The sequence below is a fragment of the Monodon monoceros genome, unplaced genomic scaffold (genome assembly GCF_005190385.1).
Source record: "Monodon monoceros isolate NGI ecotype Baffin Bay Population unplaced genomic scaffold, NGI_Narwhal_1 Super_Scaffold_18, whole genome shotgun sequence".
Taxonomy (NCBI): domain Eukaryota; kingdom Metazoa; phylum Chordata; class Mammalia; order Artiodactyla; family Monodontidae; genus Monodon; species Monodon monoceros.
The window spans coordinates 39,032,169-39,056,912 of record NW_021703774.1 but is presented as its reverse complement, the minus strand read 5'-3'; the positions used below and the strand labels follow the sequence as shown (position 1 = coordinate 39,056,912).

The 24,744-nt window shown below is 40.5% G+C and overlaps 1 protein-coding gene and 1 pseudogene across 1 annotated transcript in view; both read right to left on the bottom strand.

Moving 5' to 3' along the window:
* PPP2R5A (protein phosphatase 2 regulatory subunit B'alpha) overlaps positions 1 to 21,907 on the bottom strand; it is a 93,906-nt gene extending 71,999 nt beyond the window's left edge. The window contains exon 1 of the mRNA XM_029231041.1: positions 21,018 to 21,907. Within this exon, the coding sequence (XP_029086874.1) occupies positions 21,018 to 21,201 (184 nt within the window). The 5' untranslated portion in view covers positions 21,202 to 21,907. The remainder of the gene's footprint in view (positions 1 to 21,017) is intronic.
* On the bottom strand, positions 15,221 to 15,320 carry LOC114900096 (annotated as a pseudogene).
* Positions 21,908 to 24,744: the final 2,837 nt, after the last annotated feature.

Sequence of the window (24,744 nt, the reverse complement as noted above, 5' to 3'; positions counted from 1 at the left end):
GCCATAAAAAAGAATGAAATAATGCCATTTGCAGCAATATGGATGGACCTAGAGATTATCATACTAAGCAAAGCATGTCAGAAAGACAAAGACAAATACCGTATGATATCACTTGTATGCAGAATCTAAACTATGACACAAATGAACATATCTACAAAACAGAAATAGACTCACAGACATAGAGACCTGACTTGTATTTGCCAAGAGGGAGGGACGAGTTGGGGAGGGAAGGATTGGGAGTTTGGGGTTAGCAGGCGCAAACTATTATATATAGGATGGATAAACAACAAAGTCCTATTGTATAGTACAGGAAACTATAGTCAATATCCTGTGATAAACCATAATGGAGGAGGAGAGCTTCAAGATGGCAGAAGAGTAAGACGTGGAGATCACCTTCCTCCCCACATATACATCAGAAATACATCTACACGTGGAACAACTCCTACAGAACACGCACTGAATGCTGGCAGAAGACCTCAGACTTCCCAAAAGGCAAGAAACTCCCTACGTACCTGGGTAGGGCAAAAGAAAAAAGAAAAAACAGAGACAAAAGAACAGGGATGGGACTTGCACCCCGGGGAGGGAGCTGTGAAGGAGGAAAGGTTTCCACACACTAGGAAGCCCCTTCGTGGGCAGAGACTGCGGGTGGTGGAGTGGGGGAAGCTTTGGAGCCATGGAGGAGAGCGCAGCAACAGTGGTGCGGAGGGCACAGTGGAGAGATTCCCGCACAGAGGATCGGTGCCGACCAGCACTCACCAGCCCAAGAGGCTTGTCTGCTCACCCGCCGTGGCGGGCGGGAGCTGGGAGCTGAGGCTCGGGCTTCAGAGGTCAGATCCCAGGGAGAGGACTGGGGCTGGCTGCGTGAACACAGCCTGAAGGGGGCTAGTGCACCACAGCTAGCTGGGAGGGAGTCCGGGGAAAAGTCTGGACCTGCCTAAGAGGCAAGAGGCTTTTTCTTGCCTCTTTGTTTCCTGGTGCGCGAGGAGAGGGGATTAAGAGCGCCGCCTAAAGGAGCTCCAGAGACGGGCGTGAGCCGTGGCTATCAGCGCAGACCCCAGAGACGGGCATGAGACGCTAAGGCTGCTGCTGCTGCCACCAAGAAGCCTGTGTACGAGCACAGGTCCCGCTCCACACCTCCCCTCCCGGGAGCCTGTGCAGCCCACCACTGGCAGGGTCCCGGGATCCAGGGACAACTTCCCCAGGAGAACACACGGCGCACCTCGGGCTGGTGCAACATCACGCCGGCCTCTGCCACCGCAGGCTCGCCCCGCATCCGTACCCCTCCCTCCCCCTGGCCTGAGTGAGCCAGAGCCCCCGAATCAGCTGCTCCTTTAACCCCGTCCTGTCTGAGAGGGAACAGACGCCCTCAGGCGACCTACTCGCAGAGGTAGGTCCAAATCCAAAGCTGAACCCTGGGAGCTGTGCAAACAAATAAGAGAAAGGGAAATCTCTCTCAGCAGCCTCAGGAGCAGCAGATTAAATCTCCACAATCAATTTGATGTACCCTGCATCTCTGGAATACCTGAAGAGACAACGAATCATCCCAAATTGAGGAGATGGACGTTTGGAGCAATGATATATATATATTTTCCCCTTTTTCTCTTTTTGTGAGTGTGTACGTGTATGCTTCTGTGTGTGATTCTGTCTGTATAGCTTTGCTTTTACCATTTGTCCTAAGATTCTGTCTGTCCGTTTTGGGGTTTTTTTAATTACTTAAAAAATTTTTTTTCTTAATAGTTATTTTTTATTTTAATTACTTTATTTTATCTTCTTTCTTTCTTCCTTTTTTTCTCCCTTTTATTCTGAGCCATGTGGAGGACAGGTTCTTGGTGTTCCAGCCAGGCATCAGGGCTGTGCCACTGAGGCGGGAGAGCCAAGTTTAGGACACTGGTCCACAAGACACCTCCCAGCTCCATGTAATATCAAACGGTGAAAATCTCCCAGAGATCTCCATCTCAACGCCAAGACCCAGCTCCACTCAAAACCAGCAAGCTACAGTGCTGGACACCTTATGCCAAACAAATAGCAAGACAGGAAAAACCCCATCCATTAGCACAGGGGCTGCCTAAAATCATAATAAGGCCACAGACACCCTAAAACACACCACCAGACGTGGACCTGCCCACCAGAAAGACAAGATCCAGCCTCATCTACCAAAACACAGGCACTAGGCCCCTCCACCAGGAAGCCTACACAGCGCACTGAACCAACCTTAGCCACTGGGAATAGACACCAAAAACAATGGGAACTACGAACGTGCAGCCTGCGAAAAGGAGACCCCAAACACAGTAAGTTAAGCAAAATGATAAGACAGAGAAACACACAGCAGATGAAGGAGCAAGGCAAAACCCCACCAGACCTAACAAATGAAGAGGAAATAGGCAGTCTACCTGAAAAAGGATTCAGAATAATGATGGTAAAGATGATCCAAAATCTTCGAAATAGAATGGAGAAAATACAAGAAACGTTTAACAAGGAACTAGTAGAACTAAAGAGCAAACAAACAGTGATGAACAACACAATAAATGAAATTAAATATTCTCTATAAGGGCTTTCCTGGTGATGCAGTGGTTGACAGTCTGCCTGCCGATGCAGGGGACACGGGTTCGTGCCCTGGTCTGGGAAGATCCCACATGCCACGGAGCAGCTGGGCCCGTGAGCCATGGCCGCTGAGCCGGCACGTCCGGAGCCTGTACTCCCCAACGGGAGAGGCCACAACAGTGAGAGGCCCGCGTACTGCAAAAAAATAAATTAAAAAAAAAATTCTCTAGAAGGGATCAATAGCAGAATAACTTAGGCAGAAGAACGGATAAGTGACCTGGAAGATAAAATAGTGGAAATAACTACTGCAGAGCAGAATAAAGAAAAAAGAATGAAAAGAATTGAGGACAGTCTCAGAGACCTCTGGGACAACATTAAATGTACCAACATTCGAATTATAGGGGTCCCAGAAGAAGAAGAGAAAAAGAAAGGGACTGAGAATATATTTGAAGAGGTTATAGTTGAAAACTTCCCTAATATGGGAAAGGAAATAGTTAATCAAGTCCAGGAAGCATAGAGAGTCCCATATAGGATAAATCCAAGGAGAAACATGCCAAGACACATATTAATCAAGCTATCAAAAATTAAATACAAAGAAAAAACGTTAAAAGCAGCAAGGTAAAAACAACAAATAACACATAAGGGAATCCCCATAAGGTTAACAGCTGATCTTTCAGCAGAAACTCTGAAAGCCAGAAGGGAATGGCAGGACATATTTAAAGTGATGAAGGAGAAAAACCTACAAGCAAGATTACTCTACCCAGCAAGGATCTCATTCAGATTTGACGGAGAAATAAAAACCTTTACAGACAAGCAAAAGCTAAGAGAATTCAGCACCACCAAACCAGCTTTACAACAAATGCTAAAGGAACTTCTCTAGGCAGGAAACAAAAGAGAAGGAAAAGACCTACAATAATAAACCCAAAACAATTAAGAAAATGGTAATAGGAACAGACATATTGATATTTATTTAAATGTAAACACATTAAATGCTCCAACCAAAAGACACAGACTGGCTGAATGGATACAAAAACAAGACCCGTATATATGCTGTCTACAAGAGAACCACTTCAGACCTAGGGACACATACAGACTGAAAGTGAGGGGAAGGAAAAAGATATTCCATGCAAATGGAAATCAAAAGAAAGCTGGAGTGGCAATACTCATATCAGATAAAATAGACTTTAAAACAGAGACTATTACAAGAGACAAAGAAGGACAATACATAATGATCAAGGGATCAATCCAAGAAGAAGATATAACAATTGTAAATATTTATGCACCCAACATAGGAGCACCTCAATACATAAGGCAAATACTAACAGCCAAAAAGGGGAAATCGACAGTAACACAATCATAGTAGGGGACCTTAACACTCCACTTTCACTAAGGGACAGATCATCCAAAATGAAAATAAATAAGGAAACACAAGCTTTAAATGATACATTAAACAAGATGGACTTAATTGATATTTATAGGACATTCCATACAAAAACAACAGAATACACATTCTTCTCAAGTGCTCATGGAACATTCTCCAAGAGAGGTCATATCTTGGGTCAAAAATCAAGCCTTGGTAAATTTAAGAAAATTGAAATCGTATCAAGTATCTTTTCCGACCACAACGCTATAAGACTAGATATCAATTACAGGAAGAAACCTGTAAGAAATTACAAAGACATGGAGGCTAAACAACACACTACTTAATAACCAAGAGGTCACTGAAGAAATCAAAGAGGAAATCAAAAAATACCTAGAAACAAATGACAATGCAAACACGACGACCCAAAACCTATGGGATGCAGGAAGAGGAGTTCTAAGAGGGAAGTTTACAGCTATACAATCCTATCTTAAGAAACAAGAAACATCTCAAATAAACAACCTAACCTTACACCTAAAGCAACTAGAGAAAGAAGAACAAAAAAAAACCCAAAGTTAGCAGAAGGAAAGAAATTTCCTTCCTAGTGCATTCCTATACACTAATGATGAGAAATCTGAAAGTGAAATTAAGAAAATACTCCCATTTACCACTGCAACAAAAAGAATAAAATATCTAGGAATAAACCTACCTAAGGAGACAAAAGACCTGTATGCAGAAAATTATAAGACACTGACAAAAGAAATTAAAGATGATACAAACAGATGGAGAGATATACCATGTTATTGGATTGGAAGAATTAACATTGTGAAAATGACTCTACTACCCAAGGCAATCTACAGATTCAATGCAATCCCTATCAAACTACCAATGGCATTTTTCACAGAACTAGAACAAAAAATTTCACAATTTGTATGGAAACACAAAAGACCCCGAATAGCCAAAGCAATCTTGAGAAAGAAAAACGGAGCTGGAGGAATCAGGCTCCCTGGCTTCAGACTACACTACAAAGCTACAGTAATCTAGACAGTATGGTACTGGCACAAAAACAGAAATGCAGATCAATGGAACAGGATAGAAAGCCCAGAGATAAACCTACACACATATGGTCACCTTATCTTTGATAAAGAAGGCAAGAATATACAGTGGAGAAAAGACAGCCTCTTCAGTAAGTGGTGCTGGGAAAACTGGACAGCTACATGTAAAAGAAGGAAATTAAAACACTCCCTAACACCATACACAAAAATAAACTCAAAATGGATTAAAGACCTAAATGTAAGGCCAGACACCATCCAACTCTTAGAGGAGGGCTTCCCTGGTGGCGCAGTGGTTGAGAGTCCACCTGCCAATGCAGGGGACACAGGTTTGTGCCCCGGTCCAGGAAGATCCCACATGCCGCGGAGCGGCTGGGCCCGTGAGCCATGGTTGCTGAGCCTGCGCGTCCGGAGCCTGTGCTCCGCAACTGGAGAGGCCACAACAGTGAGAGGCCTGCGTGCCGCAAAAGCAAAAACAAAAACAACTCTTAGAGGAAAACACAGGCAGAACACTCTATGACAGAAATCACAGCAATATCCTTTTTGACCCACCTCCTAGAGAAATGGAAATAAAAACAAAAATAAACAAATGGGACCTAATGAAACTTAAAACCTTTTGCACAGCAAAGAAAACCATAAACAAGACAAAAAGACAACCTTCAGAATGGGAGAAAATATTTGCATATGAAGCAACTGAAAAAGGATTAATCTCCAAAATTTACAAGCAGCTCATGCAGCTCAACATTAAAAAAACAAACAACCCAATCCAAAAATGGGCAGAAGACCTAAACAGACATTTCTCCAAAGAAGATAGACAGACTGCCAACAGACACATGAAAGAATGCTCAACATCATTAATCATTAGAGAAATGCAAATCAAAACTACAATGAGATATCATCTCACACCCGTCAGAACGGCCATCATCAAAAAATCTACAAATAATAAATGCTGGAGAGGGTGTGGAGAAAAGGGAGCCCTCTTGCACTGTTGGTGGGAATGTATACTGATACAGCCACTATGGAGAACAGTATGGACATTCCTTAAAAAACTAAAAATAGAACTACCATATGACCCGGCAATCCCACTACTGGGCATATACCCTGAGAAAACCATAATTCAAAACAGTCATGTACCAAAATGTTCATTGCAGCTCTATTTACAATAGCCAGGACATGGAAGCAACCTAAGTGTCCATCAGCAGATGAATGGATAAAGAAGATGTGGCACATATATACAATGGAATATTACTCAGCCGTAAAAAGGAACGAGACTGAGTTATTTGTAGTGAGGTGGATGGACCTAGAGACTGTCATACAGAGTGAAGTAAGTCAGAAAGAGAAAAACAAATACCGTATGCTAACACATATATATGGAATTTAAAAAAAAAAAAAAAAAAAAAGGTCATGAAGAACCTAGGGGCAAGATGGTGGGAATAAAGATGCAGACCTGCTAGAGAATGGACTTGAGGATACAGGGAGGGGGAAGGGTAAGCTGGGACAAAGTGAGAGAGTGGCATGGACATATATACACTACCAAACGTAAAATAGCTAGCTAGCTAGTAGGAAGCAGCCGCATAGCACAGGGAGATCCGCTCCGGTGCTTTGTGACCACCTAAAGGGGTGGGATAGGGAGGGTGGGAGGGAGGGAGATGCAAGAGGGAGGAGATACGGGGACACATGTATATGTATAACTGATTCACTTTGTTATAAAGCAGAAACTAACACACCAGTGTAAAGCAATTATACTCCAATAAAGATGTTAAAAAAAAAAAAAACATAATGGGGCTTCCCTGGTGGTGCAGTGGTTGAGAGTCCACCTGCCCATGCAGGGCACACGGGTTCGTGCCCCAGTCTGGGAAGATCCCACATGCCGCGGAGCCCCTGGGCCCGTGAGCCACGGCCGCTGAGCCTGCGCGTCCGGAGCCTGTGCTCCGCAACAGGAGAGGCCACAACAGTGAGAGGCCCGTGTACCGCAAAAAAAAAACCAAACAAACCATAATGGAAACAAATATGAAAAAGAATATATGTATGTATAACTGACTCACTTTGCTGTACAGCGGAAATTAACACAACCTTGTAAATCAACTATACTTCAATAAATTTTTTTAAAAAGAGATAATAATAATAGTTTATTAACATGGCTATGTAGTATTGGTTTTAATAACAGTTCACTGAATAAAAAAATATTAAATTCAGTACAGTAAGATAATTTTGAGTTTTCCCTTGTAATATAGTTTTGCTGGTACTGTCTCAAATGAATCTTACCAGAAAATCTAGTCTGTATTCATTTCTCTCAAGACCTCAAATATCAAGAACACTAAAATTTTAAAATATTCATTATCATAAAGCCTTCCATTTCTTGTCCATTTTCATAAAAGTCAATGTGATAAACTAAACTTCTTAGGGATAACCAAATTATTTCAAGTTGTTCATTGTTAATCCTCTATTTTACATCTAAGAATAGTTTGAAGTACTAGATATCATAATTTGTAACAGAAATAAGTTTTATAGGTATAATTTTCCTTAAAGAAAAAAGATAACATATTCCCTATTACTGTTGCTCACATACTTGAAATCTAAAGTAGGCTCTCATATAAGATTCGTGCTACAAATTACAGAACAAGCACCGTATCATAGCAACCCAGCAATACCACTACAGTGACATGCTGAGGATGCAATCCAAGATTCTAATTTAAGAGACTGGCACAGAATATAGGACATGCAGCTTTTTTTGGCAATACCCCTAGAACATTAATAACTAAGAGTCTAAAATCAGCTTTTATTTGAAACTTCAGAGGATCAAGCTTTTATAAGGTAACAATGGAAACGTTTATTAACAAATGATTCACAGCATTGTAACTAAATATGACTTAGGTAAGGGTCTATGATTTCATTAAAATTGAAAATGGTGGGAAAAATTGTAGATATCACATCTTAGGAATTTGAATACATGAACCCTACCAGTCTGATAATGCATTCTAATATACAAATGTATACCATTTTAAGAAAACCCCTAGAATACTATTTAAAACTTTAAAAAGCATAAATATTTACATGCTTTACTCAATTACCATTCAAATGCAAATACATTCACAACTACTACACTACAAAAGGGTTAAAATATACTGTTCAATTTTTATTTCAAAAAGTATGTTACCTCTTGTTATCAAAACCACTTTAAAGGGGCTTCCCTGGTGGCGCAGTGGTTGGGAGTCCGTCTGCCGATGCAGGGGACACGGGTTCGTGCCCCGATCCGGGAGGATCCCACATGCCGCGGAGCGGCTGGGCCCGTGAGCCATGGCCGCTGAGCCTGCACGTCCGGAGCCTGTGCTCCGCAACTGGAGAGGCCACAACAGTGAGAGGCCCGCGTACCGCAAAAAAAAAAACAACAAAAAAAACCACCACTTTAAAGAAGATAAGAACAAGAAATGAAGATGAGCTAGTGGGGCATGTTATATGGATTTCTTGGAATGTAGAACCTTGAGAAGCAGATACTGAAAAACAGTCTCCTAGAAGAATAAATGGAATATTGTGTCATCTATTTAATTCAATTTGAATATAAAATCTATTCATTAAATAAAGGTTTTTAGAAGCATCTTTGTTTCATTTGGGACCCTTGGGGAACAAGAAGTGTTTTAAAACAGATCTTTATAGATGGTTTCCATAGCTGTGATGAGGTTCCATCTTGCAGCTAACTCTACCTGCAACTCCTAAGAAACACCTGCTACTGTGTTAGGAAAAGGATTACCTACTTTAACAAGGTGGTTCAAGTCTCTAGAGCAGGGTCTAAGGGCCACAAAACAACCCACCCACTTCCCTCCTCCATCTGACCAGAGACGGGCTTCAGCATGGCGGTGGTGCTGCAAATCCAAGGACCCTGAAATTATATACAAAATATTGTATATGATATTTTCTGAGATGATGGATTTCTTTAATCAGATTTTCTAGGAGATCCATGTATAATCTCCCTAAAATTAAACAACAGTACTCTTAGAAGTTATTTCCTCTCCTTTTAACATAAGGAATTTTCATAATCAAGGTTTAAAATGATTTGACTCAGTATTTCCAAAAATAAAAAGTTTAATCAGAAACAATTCTTAATAGATTTTAATTTTTTTCTTTCAGAAACATGCTATTTATAGTATTCTATTAAAGTGAAAGTAATGGGTTATAGAACAACATACATTATATGATCTCACTAATGGGAAAATATAGGAAGATGTTCAAAATTTTAGAAGTTTCCTCTGCCTGGGGATTTTTACTTTCTATTGACTTGTTTTTAAGAGTGAGTCTGTAAGTTTTTACAAAAATAATAAAGCCATTATACAAGAAATAGGGTAGTTAAGAATATGACATTTCTCACTGCATAGTCTTTAAATGACTTTATTTTAGAAAACCATGAAAACTGAGACTCACTCATGACTCACAGCAAGTACTGTATCCTAAAATAGTCATTCCTATTCCACAGGAGAAGCTACTTTTCTAGATCTTTTTTTAAAAAGAAGAAGTTCTCAAAATATCAAAATATGATTATGTGTAAGCTTATACAGGTGGTTCAAATTAAAAACAGAATTATCAAAATATATGAAATACCAAAATCAGTGCCTGGGTATCTGGTAGCTAAGTAAAACCTAGGTTATTTTTACCTCTCCTGCATGAATGATAGAAATTTCCTATGAAGGAAATATGACTGTGAAAATTAAATGCACCTTAAAAGCATTTCATTGTTACATTTGCTATTTTATTTCCACTTTGGATTCAAATTTAGTCACAAATGTATGTAGAAAACTACTTAGAGAGATGACATATTGTCTAATTCCAGTTTTTCTGAGTTTTCAGGAGAATAAAATCAGTAGAGTGATAGATGAATTGGCCCAATTGACTTTTATATCCAAGTCTCAGTTATCTTGCCCCAATTTATTTTCCTCCCTTGAATTGGGAAATAATGATCAGAAAGACAGTGCTATGTTAATGTGGTCATAGTTTAAAAAAAAAAAGTTTTCAAAAACTGTGTGTACATAGCTTGTGTATAGAACAGAGAAGCAAAAATAAGTAGAATCTAATCAGTCTTGATATTCCATAATAATTCCATAATTCCTCAAAGCTGCTAATTACTTATCATTATAACTTTAAGTGAGTAGAGACTCCAAATTATAAATCTAGCTCTGACACAAATGTGCTGAGTGATTAAAAGTTCATTTCATCTTGTTTCTCAGTACTCATTCATAAAACAACTGTTCTCCAACTTCTTCTTCAGAAAAACTTTACATTACTTTAAAAAGGGAAGAATTGTGCTAAAAGGGAGACCTGCAAAGATCAATGAAGCATTTTTATACCAGAAGAATTTAAAAAATAAAGATCCTCTGCTTTACAGGGTCTTAGAAAAACCTACTTTCAGTACCTGCCCAGGACCTAAAAGAAATCATTATCTCTCTTGTAAGGCTCTCAACTACAAATATTTCTCCTTTGCACTGTTAGAAAATAACATGCTAATTTTGCTTTAGTGCAGACAATACACATCTTGGTTTCATATTACAGAGGACGAATCAATTGAGAAGATGAAGCTATAAATGACTTGCACAAGAATATAACCTACCTGTTTTGGTTTCTTCATCAACAAAATGCTAAATTTGGGGCTGTATGTAAACTATTACTCAATTATAAATCATTATAAATTTGTGAATGACACAAAACGGTGTTTTTCTTTAAATCAATTTAATAGCATTTGCTTCATTATTTCATTCAATAAATATTAAACCAAGTACTGACTGCCTAAATTCTGGGAAGGAAGATGTGGATCTCAGGTCCTGGAGCACTTTACTCATAGTCTAAAGGCAGAAAACAGCCAATTAAGTAACTAACCCTACTCATGAACCTGTCCCAACAAATTTTGTAATGTACCTCACACATATACCAAGGACATCTTGCCACTGCGCAATGTCTTATACACAGACATTCCGCTGAATGGGGAATATATAATCCCATTTTGCCCAAAAGACCAAGTGGCCAGCATCCCAAACTATGAACATTTTCTAATAAACAACGTTGAAAATCTTTTTTTTTTTTTTGCGGTACGCGGGCCTCTCACCGTTGTGGCCTCTTCCATTGCAGAGCACAGGCTCCGGATGCACAGGCCCAGCGGCCACGGCTCACGGGCCCAGCCGCTCCGCAGCATGTGGGATCTTCCCGGACCGGGGCACGAACCCGTGTCCCCTGCATCGGCAGGCGGACTCTCAACCACTGCGCCACCAGGGAAGCCCCGTTGAAAATCTTTTAATGAATGTTTAGAAATCATAGAAATTACCAATGGGCACTCTGTGATTCACACATCCAAAAGTCTATTTGATGTTTATACCTAGGTTTCCAAAAGACATCTCAAACTTAAAATCTCTAAAATATAACTCTGGATTTTCCCTCTTTATCTGGTTCTTTTTCTAATGTATTCCTTCTCAGTGGTGGTAGACCTATGCAACGCAGCTGTCCAAGCTAAAACACCTGGGAAACATCTCTGGCTCCTACCTTTGCCTGTCCATCTCCCCCAAACAATTCATCAACAAGTCCTAGCTTAGTTATATTGTGAATACATCTCTTTCTCTCCATCTTTACTGCTACCACCCTAGCCCCAGCCATATCATGCCTCATCTAGTCTATTAAAACAACCTCCTAACTGATCCTCCTTCTAAAAATCTTGTTCTGCTACAATCCATTCTCCACCCAGCAGCCAGTGATACATTTTTTTTTGTTTTAATTGTCAAGCTTCCTGAAAGAGATGTCCATACTTACTGACTTAGCTTTCCCAATTTCCATTCACTCCTCAATTCTCCTTAGAGAAGTCTGGTTTCAAGTCTATCAATCCTCTGAAACCCCTCTAGAGTCACAAATGTTGCCTGAAGACTACCAAACCCATGGAAACATTTCCATTCTTATTTGACTTGTTAGCAGTTCTTCTCACTGTTACTAGCCTCACCCCACTCCCAATTAAAAACATATTTTCTTCCCTTGACTGCCTTGTCTCTACTCTCTCCTGTCTTCCACTCAAGCTGTTGCTCCTTCTTCTCTGATCATCATCTAAATGATGGTATTCCTTGCCCTCTTCTCATTCTATATACATTTTCAGTAAGCAGTTGCATCTCTTCAAATGCCACCTTTAATCTAAAGCTCCTAAATTCTTATTTTTAGCACAGATTTTTCTACTTAGCTCCAGACCCAAATATCTAATTTCCTACTAGACTCTTCACATCTATTTCCACAGGCACTTCAACCTGTCCCACAGACAACCTGTCCGTCTTCTCCCACATCAGATCTTCCACTCTTTTTCCCTTTCAGTAAATTGCTACCATACATCTAGTTGCACAAGTTAGAAATGTATCATCATTGATTTTTCCCTCTCACCAAGTCCCCCTGTGATACCACCTATCCCCACTTAGATAAGGCCACCATCATCTCTTGCCTGGATTACTGTGCCAGCATTAACTAGTATTCTTCACTCTCATCTCCCAATATACTCTTCACACAACTGTCAGGAATAAGTGCAGGACATGGCATCAAGGCTGGTACCTAGACACTAGTTGTTGCTCCAGTCTCTTCTCTAGCCAGTTCCCTATTATAATATTCTTTATCACGGCCACATATATTGCTGGCAGTTCCCAACATACGCTATGCTCACCTACCTCTGGGGTTGCCCATACTGTCCTTTAGGTGGACCTCTTAGAACCCATGTGTCTTGGTCTAACACATCTGGCCTTTCAGGTCTCAGCTTACCTGTCACCTTCTCCAGGAAGCTTTCCCTGATCTCTCTCCTCACATACCAAAACTGAGTTGGGTCCCTCACACACTCCCCTAGGCTTTCACTGCTTACTCTTATCACAGCACTTGTCTCTAATTGAAACCACCGGCTTACATGTCTATATTTATCCCACCAGGCTCTAAGCCCCTAAAGACATTTAATTTTGAAAGAAAAAGCATTCATCATTTTATTCACTTTACTGAGTAAAAGTTTTAATCTCTACAATGGTTCACCTAAAATTTAAGCACTATGAACATCAAAGAGGAAAATATTTCTGTACTAGATTTTGAAAGCAAAGTATGTATCTAGTTTCACAGCAGGCAAACAAAATCTTCTTCCTCTGGCTAATTATAAGAAGAACAGTAGTACAAGTTAAAAAAAAAAAAAGCAGGGGCTTCCCTTGTGGCGCAGCGGTTGGGAGTCCGCCTGCCGATGCAGGGGACACGGGTTTGTGCCCCGGTCCGGGGGGATCCCGCATGCCGCGGAGCAGCTGGGCCCGTGAGCCATGGCCGCTGAGCCTGCGCGTCCGGAGCCTGTGCTCCGCAACGGGAGAGGTCGCAACAGTGAGAGGCCCGCGTACCACAAAAAAAAAAAAAGCAAATATATATTCCTATAGAAATTATATTTTATTTTACTTATGACTTCAACAGATGTTTATCTTTAGAAAAGTCTGTTTGGAAAATTATGTTTTTAAAAAAACACCCAGTTTTGCTAAATCAAAATTCAGAGCTTATGACAAAAACTGTCTCATCCTTTTGACTTTATCAATTTAGAGGCACAGGATTAACTATGAGTTCAAATCATCATCATCTTCTGGTAACAGCTATAATTCTGGAATATCCGTTATCAATGAGTGTGAATCAAAGGCAAATCCAATTAAAAAGAGAAAATGTATCATTTTTAAAGCTATATTTAATATTTTATTATCCTGTACTACAAGTTAAGCCCAGTCATTAAAAAATTCTAGTTTCATACACCTAACACCTTTTTAACTATCGTTTATGCAGTTTCCTCACTAAGCAAAATCTGAGAGAGTATCTAAGAGCTTAAAAACCCTGTACTTCTTCTCCCTACCTTAATGAAAGCTTTTCTGATGAAATGACAAGATAGCTATTTATTTAGAACAAGAGTGAAACTCATTCCTAATGAAAGCTAAACCAGAATGACTTCTGAGGTCCCATTCAGCACTGGAAGGCTCAACTAGATATAACATCACAATAATGTTACAGTAAATGCAGTTAGCATCACCATTCCAGTAGGAGGAGTGAGTTCCCAAGAAATCCCTTGCCTTCAGTATCCAAGTTAGAAATAGGTTCTCTGAATTTTATAATGTGAACCTATCATATTTGGCAAACTACAAAAAAAAAATCCTAATAGATTTCTTTAAGAAATCTGATCAAAACTGCAGGATTTCTAAAATTCACCATTACACGAAAAAACCACATAAACAAATTCCTTCAAGGAAAAGTTCAAAAATATATATAAAAAGTGGTTTGAAACTGCTCATTAGTGAATATCCTGCCCAGACAAGCAGAGCTTATTTCACATAAACCTAGCCTGTCATGTAAAACTCTTTCAGTAAAGCATTTAGGTTCCCTATTACATAATAATGCACTGAAAGTAATTATATATTTAAAATCTGTTCCTTTCATCTCCTTCAAGGACATCCTTATAAATAAAGATTGAGCCTCAAATTTAGAAATTACTGGAAACTAGTTATTTCAGTTTACCCGATATTTACATAGCTGTCCACATCTGGAAGTCAACCCAGTATTACTTTTCCACACAGACCTTACACAATACTTTTCCTAGAAATAAATCTATCAATAATGTTACACGTCACTTAAACCAGTCACTGGCAAAGCACAAATACAGCAGCAAACAATCCTTTGTTTCAAACCTACATTTACTATTTATTATCATGGTACTGAAAACTCAAAATTCGTAACTTTGAATCAGATTTAGGCACAAATATATTAAAACAAAACACAAAACAGAAGAGAACCCATCTGCTGGTGGATAGCCCAGAACACCACGGAAGGAAGCATAATCAATAACGGGGGATGTGTGTAGAGGGAGGGCCAACAGGTAATTTCTTAATCAAAACAGTGACTCCGCCTACATGACCACACTCTTTATGCACAGAACACTGTATTTGGTACTATAATAGGATATGAAAACACAGATAACTTCTGCTTTCACAAAAATTTTACCATCTCATTCTGGATGGAGAACATCACTTCATAACTGACACTGACTCAGCACAACAAATCAACAAATACAGGTATCATTCAAACTGGTTATAGCAGAAAGGCCAAAGACAAAAGAGAGTTATGGAATATAAGTGGCCCCAGGTCCTTGCTGCCCTACCTTCAGTAAAAAACTGTGGTCAAGATTAAGATGATAGATGTAAAAACACTCCGACGAAAAACATTTCTTTTTCCTTTTTCTTTTTCTTTCTAAAATGCCCTGTTTATTTGCAAAAATCTGGAATACTTCACAAATCTGTGTGTCATCCTTGGGCAGGAATCAAGCTAATCTTCAATAGTTTCAGTTTTAGTATTATGTGCTGCCAAAGCAACCACAAGAAAAACATTACTTGACGCTAAATAAATATAAGGCATGACCAAAACCAGTTATGATCAACAATATCTCATCTGTTCAACATCTAATAGTCAACATATACACTAGTAATATTAGTTCTAAATCTTCAAGAGGCAGAACAATGCTGTGAACATACAGCAAATATCAGCTTTACATTCCAAATTGGTTGGGATTATCATGCTACCCTGAATGATGGGATTAAAACTAGGCAAACTGCTATCATATGTTCTCATTTTTACTTGACAGCTCAGCCACAGCTCTGAAAATCACACAGAGAAAAAAAAAAATGTGACCACCTTGTATCAAAGGATAATAGCTGATTTTTAATTATGATAACTACAGTAAAATCCAATAGAATCAACTCATCACACCTAAAACTCCAGAATCCAAGAGCACTATCCCCTTCAGGAAAGTGGCTGATTAGCCATAGGGGGCAGCAAAGTTAAGAGAGTGAAAAGTAAATAGCACGAGGTGAAGTGAGGGCAGGAAATGTTAATAGGCTGGGTAATGAGCCACGAGTATCCAGAGAAAAGGACAAAGTCTCAATTAATGAATTAAATCAATAGCCAGATAATGCCAAACCAGTGATTCTCAACCCTGGCTGCATATCAGAATCATCCTGGGAGCTTTCAAAAATACAAATGCCTGCATCCTACCTTAGACCAATTTATTTAGAATCACTTGAGGGTAGGACCCAGGCACTGATGTTTTTTAAAACTCTCTAAGTGCACAGCCAGGGTTGAGAACACTGCTAAACACATAAAATAAAAATAAGGCAGTTTATATCCCCAGCTTTTTACAATTTAAAAAGTTAAAATTTTAAAAACACACAATCTATTATTTCCCAAATGTATGATTTTTGTTGATAAACCTGTCTTTGTCATCCAAAGAGAGGCAATACCTCATTAAAGACTAATTCATTTTTGTGATTTTATCAGGGGAAAATATTATTCTTACAAGTAAAAATGATTAAACTGAAGGTCAAAGGGGTTAAACAACTAGCCCAAAGCAACTGTGACTCATCAATGATACAGGAAGACAGTTTAAGTGTACTATTTACAAGATGGTACTCTATCCCAGTGATCACACTATTTTACTTAAATACATTTTACTGGATTCTCACTTTACAGGCACTTCATAAAAGGATCCAAAATTCAATTAAGAATCAGAGGAGGTAATAACATTGGGGGAAAAAGAAATTTGACCCTAAATAGGAATTCTGAAGATGTTAAATTAGACTTAAATGGAAGTTTTTCCTTCATGTGAAGGCCAGCAACAGACACTATATTAATTTCTCTAGAAGTATATCCTTAAAAAGTTTTTAAAAATTTAAAAGTAAGTCTACCAGAAGAAATATAATATTACTTCCAGAAGACAGTCCTAAAATAGGTAAAATGTTATATCCCTTTGTAAACAAACATTTTTAACATATTCAGATGAATTTCAACTCTCCTTTATTGCCACCCCAATTACTAAAACAGGTTTTGGGTTTAGATGGAATGAAATTAATTTTGAAAGAAATCTATAAACCTTAAAAGTTCAGTCAGTAGTGTCCCTCACCAGCACAAAAAAGTTAAGTTAGTTATGAAATTTCAAATCGTGTCATTGTTCTTGTTCCAGATACCCTAAAAGACCACATACATCAAGAAAAACAAATTTTTTTTTTCCCTATAGGTAAGCAAAGCACTTCAAATGAGCACCACTGTTACTGGACTCAATACCTCCAGTGGGACCCAGCTTCTAAGAACATACCAACCAAGAAACTGAGGAAACTTGGTAAGTTCTTTACCTCATCTGAAGGGGACTTCAATCTCAAAGCCAGTTTCATTCTGTTCTTTGCCATTTACTGGCTGTCTCCCATAAGATATGCACATCTATACAACTCTACTGGTTAATTCAATTTCTCTGCTTGATAAAAAACTTCTAACTACAACTTTCAATATTTTAAATAGTCACTCTACCCTATTTCCACATCCACACTTATGCTGATGTTACAGCTTCACCTCATTTCACATAAATCATATGTGAAAACTGATTATAAACAAATTATACATTAAGTACACTAGCAAAGTTTACTATTTATGTGAATCCTTCATTTAGAAAATACCTTTGATCTGGATTTTCAAATATCAAAGAGAACGGGAACTAACATTCTTTGCCTATTTTTAGGCACTAATTACATTATTTCACTTAATCCCCCAAATCCTGGGGAGATAGAAGGTATTATCCCCATTTTAGAGATAAGGAAAGCAACTCAGAAAGATTAAAATTTTACCTTTGACCCAGGGCTGACCCCAATGACCCAACTCTATGATACTGCTCAAATTTCACAAAGCAGGATAACAGCAAAAATACTGAAATCATTTAACCTGGGTACTGGTGTCAGGTGCAACACCATCCAGATAAGTAATCACAGGCCTGAAACTAACCTGTTTAAGCCTCAGCTTTCTCATCTGGGAATAATACTGGTCTTGCACAGAGTTGCTGGGATAACACAATGAAATATAATTTTTGTAAAAATACATTGAGCTACGGATTGTCACAATATTACCTTAGGTGTTAAAAAGCAAGGGCTATCGGGGATTAGATGTTATACAACTTTGGACTATTTCACTTATTATGAGTAATACTGTTTTTATAATTTAAAAATATAAATAAAAGTGTAAAATAATTTGTAAATGCTAAATGTTATATAACTGTATGGCATCTACTATTTTACCAAACCAATCCTTCTAGAGACTTACACAAAAAAGGTTAAACAGACTGAAAAGCTTCCAATTAACTGATTTTTTTTTTAAGTTAAAAGTCTCCTAACTGTTGGTTACCAGACGAAAAGTTTAAGGTAGAAAAATTAAGTACTATACTAATGAAAATTTAAATACAGAAACAAATGATTGACAGAATGTTCCTACCTTTATTTTCTAATACCTAGTTCTCAGAGGAACTTACAGAATTAACATAAGAAATTTCAAGTATTTTGGAAAAAAAAATTTTTTAAGCTATAAAATATAAGGCAGTTAAGTTTGATGACCCACATAACAGTTTCCCATTTTTAAAACATCCTTTTAACAAGGCTTGTTTTTTAAATACTTTCTGTAATAAAACAGAATTTTCTCTGAACATTTTCACCATTAAAATCCTGCAACCCACTTACTAAATTATTTCACACAAATAACTTCTTATAGATTAAAAAGTGGCATTATTTTGTCACTCTTTACCCATAGCATGCTTTAAGGAAAATAGCTGGCACCTTTCCAGTTTAGATTCATGTGGACAAAGTGTAACGTAAGCAGGTTGGCATAAACACTTAAAAGATTTTGGATGGCCACAGATATTGAATCACTCCACAGCAAGATTATATTTCAGAGCAGGAAGAAAAATTCTCTTTCATACATGTATTACAGGGCTTTCCACTGGTTTTTGTTAAGGCCACAAATGGAAAAAACTACTACTGACAGAAAAAGCACTCAACGTTGTGGTATCAAAGACACTGCCAAAGTACCAAATGAAGCAACTGAATTTTTAAAAAACCACTTTTCAAGCATTTTGGCATCTGGAGTACAAGTAGTTTTTCCTAGTGGGTAATCTAAGTAAGAATCTTATTCTTCAATTAAATTTACATAAATTTATCCTGAATACTAACTTTGCTTATAAAAAACACTATATTTTCATGTAAAACATATAGAATAAGACTAAAGTTCTAATTTTATTTTTTTCTCTACTAGTGAGCAAAACACTATAAATAAAACATTCAATGACACCTTCAACTTGTTGAACTATACGCCGTGAAACCTGGATGAATACTGACTCTGCATATTTTTGCTAGGCTTTTAAAAACAAAATATATTAAAAGTGCATCTCCTGGCTTGAAGCAACCATATATCTAATATTCAATTATTTTTATTAAATATAAGTAAATATTATATTAAAAAAGACAATATAAGGAACATCTTACTAAAAAGCAAATTAAACATGAAAGAAAAACACTAGCACCAAACCTTCAAACTGCAAAAACAATTTGCCAATTTAATGAAAAAAAATTAAAAAGGTAAAAATATCTGTTTTAGTTAAGTTTAAAATTTTAAATTCATGAATAGTAGTTCAATGTCCTAATAGGTAAGATGATATTCTTTTATAGCTATGACATCACTCAAGTATTAGTCTTGGCAATGCCTACCATTGTGGTCTACCGTTGACTATGCTATGTAAATTTTCACAATTTTTGTATGCAAAATAGCAAATGATAAATGCAGTACCACAGGCTACACATCTTAAATAAAACCTTCTTTCAAAAGTCAGTTTGATTCTGGCTGTGGGATATCTTTAATTTAGAAGCACCCCAAGAGGCAGGGCAGTGTAGGATCTGAATGGGGTTCCAGAGCTATTGCAGGTCAACTGTGATTTGATCTGGGGTTTTCTTTAGACTCTTAGCCAAACTAAGGCTGGATTCATAGGCCCAAAGACAAATCAGAACCAGACTGGCCTTAAAGGGGATGCTGGAGCTTTTTCAAACTAATAGAAAAACCTGCTGAACATTTATCTATTTCAGTATGAACTTTTCATTTCCTGGCCTTGCAAAACAGATGATCTAGATTTCTATCAGGTTTCTTCTGTCGAAAAAAAATTTCGAATGTTTAGGACCATTATCATCTTGTTCCATGATGATGCCTATCTCATAAAAAGCAAAGACATTAAAATTATAAAATTAAAAGGTAGTAATCCACAAAGAATAAACTAGAACACCAGGAACCAATTTCTTTCTTTCTTTCTTTCTTTTTTTAATCCTCTAAACCTAGCGGGAAAAAGGAGTGAGCCAAAAGGAGTGCCAAGTTCTCCTGCAAGGCATTGACACGGATACCAATCTGAATTACTGTACAAACCTACAAAGTCCCTGGAATCACTGCTTGGCGAACTAAGTTCCCATTCCATTGCAAAGCGACACTATCTATTCCTTAACACCTCTCCAAGTTTACCGTGTGTATCTTCTCAGACGATAAAGTATTTTAAGTCTTTCTATTCTTTGGGCTAAAGGGAACATTTAAATCTAATGACCCAGTAAGACACTACACTGGTCAGATTTTTTAGGCTTTTTCTTTATAGATAAATCTAAAGGCCAGGTAACTCCTAACCGGTGTGTGCATTAGGATTCCTGGTCTGTAAGACTCTTAGGAACCATCAATGGGAAGGAAAGTTAGGGAGAGAGTGCGTACAGGCGCTTTATAATTGGAAAAGTAAAGGATTGGCTAAGAGTGGCCGAAAAGAGGAGGCAGGTCTCAGAAAGGGAAGGTCGGAACGTAAGACAGGTTGTTAAAGCAAGATGGGGAAGGGCAAGGCTCGGGGAAGAAGAGTGAAGAACTCTGCCCCTCGGGCCGCAAGAGGAGAGCTCCAGTCGCAAGGGCAGCTAAAAGAGCGCGCAGGTGGGGAGGGGTGCCGACCTCCTCCAAGACCGGAAGAGCTGAGGTGAACCAAGAAGTGAGAAAAGCAAGGCTCTTAACAGCAAACCTGTTTGAATCAAAGGGGGTGGGAGGACGCCAACGAAGCATGGGGAACGCGACTCACACACTCCGAGCCCCAGCTGGGCAGAAGAACCCCCCAGAAAGAAATGAAGAAATGACTCTGGCGGCGCGGAGGCGAGCCCCCACGTTCCTCCCCGGGCTGCGCCCTCGGAGGTTACCTTTGAGCTGGGGCAAGGGGTGCAGCTCCGGCTGGCTGCCCTGGCTGCGGAACTGCGACGAGCCCTGCGAGCGCTTCTGCCTCTGCGCTTTGCGCACCGATTTCCGGGTGAAGCCGTCCACTTTCTCCGAGGCCGAGATGGCGGCGCTGGCAGCCCCCGCCGGCGGCGGCGACGACGACGACATCACCACGGCCCTGGTGCTTGGCAGCTCCGGCTGCTGCTTGCACGGAACGGGCAGCAGCAGGAGGAGGAGGCGGGGGAGAGGCGCCGAGAGCTCGCGCCCCTCCGCCCCGTTCCCCCGGCCGCACTGCCCTCCCGCTCCCGGGCGCCGCCGAGCTTCTCCTAGCCGCCCACCGACGCCTCACGGCCACATCTCAGTGCCGGAGGTTCCTGGTCCCCGACGCGCGGCGAGCTCCCGGGGCTGACGGAGGCGAGGGCGGGGGTAGAGGGGGGGTGAAGAAGTTGTTGACTCCGAGTTCGGAGGGCTGGTGGACGGGAGCCCGAAGTTTAGACAACTGAGGCGAGGACGCTGGGGTGCGGACGTCGAACGCGCCTCTCGTCCCTGCAGCCCGGGTCGCCAGCCGGCCGGCCCGCCAGCACCTCAGTGGCCGCAGCTAGCGCAGCCCGCCCTGCCTGGAGCCTCCTCCCGAGGCGCTGCCATCGCGGGTCCCCTCCGAGCCGCTGTCGCCACCGCCGCGGTGTCCGCTCTTCCCTGTCAGCGCCGACCCCTCATCTCCCGTGAACCGCCGCCCCGGCCCTGGGCGCGCACACACACTCGCTCCTCGAAGCGCCGAGCAGTCCGAACCCCCTCCCCCACGCGCCCTTCCGCAGCCCACAGAGAACCCCTGGCGGGCGACCGCTACAACTTGAGAAGGTGCTGGGTAGAGGCAAGGGGGGAGTGTGAGTGCGTGTGCGCGCGCGCGCTAGGGCGCGCGGCCAGGGGGAGGGACCGCGCGGGGGATGGGGAGGGAGGAGATTGACTGACAACTTCCGCGGGGTCCCGCCAGCCTCTCGGAGGCCCGGGAAGGAGTAGGGGGTGGGAAAGCACGCCAGCTCCCTCAGCCAATCGCAGGGCTAAGCGGCAGCAACGGGGTGAAGCTTGGCCTCCTGCAAGGGCTATCAAACTGGGAGGTTAGGCAGAGGAATGGGGCGTGGTTGTATGACGGACCTCGGCTACAGCCAATCGTTAGTGAGGATGACAAGCGGAGTGCCACTCTCACGTCACAACAGTGTAACTAACTCTAATGATTGAGGGGAGGTGCCCCTCCACCAGCGATCAGCTTTGCACGCCTGCGCGACAGCTCCAGGCTATAATTGCGCTCCTGACAGCCTATGAGAAGACCGGGAAACTAGAGGAGGGAGTTTAGAGAACAAAATAAACTGCGCCCATCCTTCCCTCCCCTCTCTACTGGCCAATGAGGAACTGAAGCGACTGGTGGAGAGCTTGAGGGCTGGGGCGCGAAAGAGCGCCAGGTGTTACATCACTGAAAAGGGGTGGAGCAAAGGCCTGGTAGGGGTGGAACAAGCAGTGTGATTGATGGCTGAAGTAGTCCCACGGAGGAAGGCGAGGAAATGAACCTGTCCAATCAGAGCGAGGTGCTGGCCCCTGTGGGCGGGCCTTGGAGCCTCGCCTGCCCTAAGCCGCGCACTTGGAAGTTAACGGTTTAAATTTATAGCTCTCTGGTGGCTCTAGCACTGCACTTCCTGAGAGCTCTTCTACCGCGAGTTTGGGCAGTCTGGCGTACACTACTGCAAAGAGTTTCCCAGATCCACACCCTGCAGGAAGAGATTTATCATTCCCAATTTAGTATCCTACTAATTTTCACTCTTCTTCAGCCGGAGGCCTTCAGCTGCTCCAACAGGAGGAGTGCAAATTGGCTGATCTGTGGTTTGTGGATTTGAGGGCTTGCCATTTACTCTTACTGGGATCCCCTGTAGATTCCATCCAGATTTTAAACTTTTTAAGGACAGGGACTACTGGTCATCTTAGTTTTTTTGTGTGGCGCTTTCTGTATAATGATGCTTAATAAAAATAAGTGAGCTGAACAGTCTGTCTTCTCTGCGGCTTGGCGGACCCCAATCACCATTTCTCTCCCACAAGCCCCAGACCTCTTCCTTTCGACAAAATTAAAATGGTTGCCATATATTTAAGCAAAACTATCTGATGCATATGTACCGAAGATGCCAACTTTGGGTAGGAAGTTGGATTCCAGATCTAAAACCAAACACTACTTTAAAATATTTCCTTCCTTACATTCACTGAGTGGTGAAATCGTACACAAGCCTCCTAGTCAAGGAGGTTCAAACCTCAGCAGCGTCTTTGACACCTTCCTCATCAAATCAAGTTCCAGATCGTGTTGAATCTACCTTCACAAACGTTCAAACCAAGCCTTCCTTACAATTTGCACAACCAACCCACCAAATATAGTTCAGGGCTTTCAAACTCATTGCCAGATCAGTCTTTTTAAATGCCAAATTTTCTTATTGGCATGTGTGAAGAACCATCCAGTACCTACAGAATAAAGTCCCAATTCCAGGCTCTTCTCAATCTAACTCGTGGCTGTCTTTCCAGGCATAAATCGTGCCATGTCCCTACACAAACTCTTTTTCAATATAGACACATCATTCCACATACTGATACCCTAAAAGTATAGTGCTTCCTTGACCCTCAGCTCCAACATCTTGAAATAATTTTTTTCCCCATCTTGTTGAGACCTAACTGTTTTTTCTAACCCTAGCTCAACCCCTATCTTTTATGAAGCCATTCATGATAATCTGGCCAAAAGGGATGCCTTTCTTCTTTACATTCCTATAACATTTATTATCTATAACACTCACAGGGTCTGTCATCATATAATGTCAGAGATGGCAGGCACTCTGCTCTTTCTCCCCTGGAAGTCTGTAAACACTAAGAGAGCAAGAACTCAGTTATTTTATACCTATGTATCTTTTACTGAACAAAGGATAGATATGCAGTATGTAACAGTCTAATTTTTAGTTCTCAAGAACAAGGTTTCTGAAAGCATGATCATTGGATCGCCTGCATCAAAATCCTCTGAGGTGCTTACTTAAAATGCAGATTCCTGGACCTGACCCCAGACACACAGAATCAGAACCTACGGGAAAAACACTGAGAAATCTACTTTTAATAAGCTCCCTAGGTCATTCTTATGCACACAAAAGTTTGAAACTACTATTATCTAGTCACCTGGATTTTATTTAGAATAGATTATAAATGTCTAAAAGTCAAGGGTAGTACTATTTATAATAAAGAGCATTTACATAGGATAAGAAGGGGAAATAAATAGCAGAGCACACCAATAAAGCTAAAATTCATACTGGAATATGATAGATAATAAATAATGGAAAATAGAGACCAAATAGAATAGATAGAAAATAGATACTAGAAACAAATTATTGGGAGGCTTGGAACCAGCAAAACTGTCAGGGCTTTCTGAAACAGCCTCTTGGAGAAGAATTTTGAGAAAAATTTTAAATAAAGAGTGAGTCAAAGCCTAAGAAGAGAGAAGGATGGCATTCCATGTTGAAGTCACCAGACATTTTGGGGGAGATGGAGAATACAATAGCCAAAGAATCAAAAGGCCTGACTTTATTAATTATCAATAGTTTGGGCCTGTCGAGTCACTCACCCTCTCTGAGTCTTAGTTTCCACATTTGTTTATCGGAAAAAAATAAGTAACCAGCCTTCTTTACAATGTTGACATGA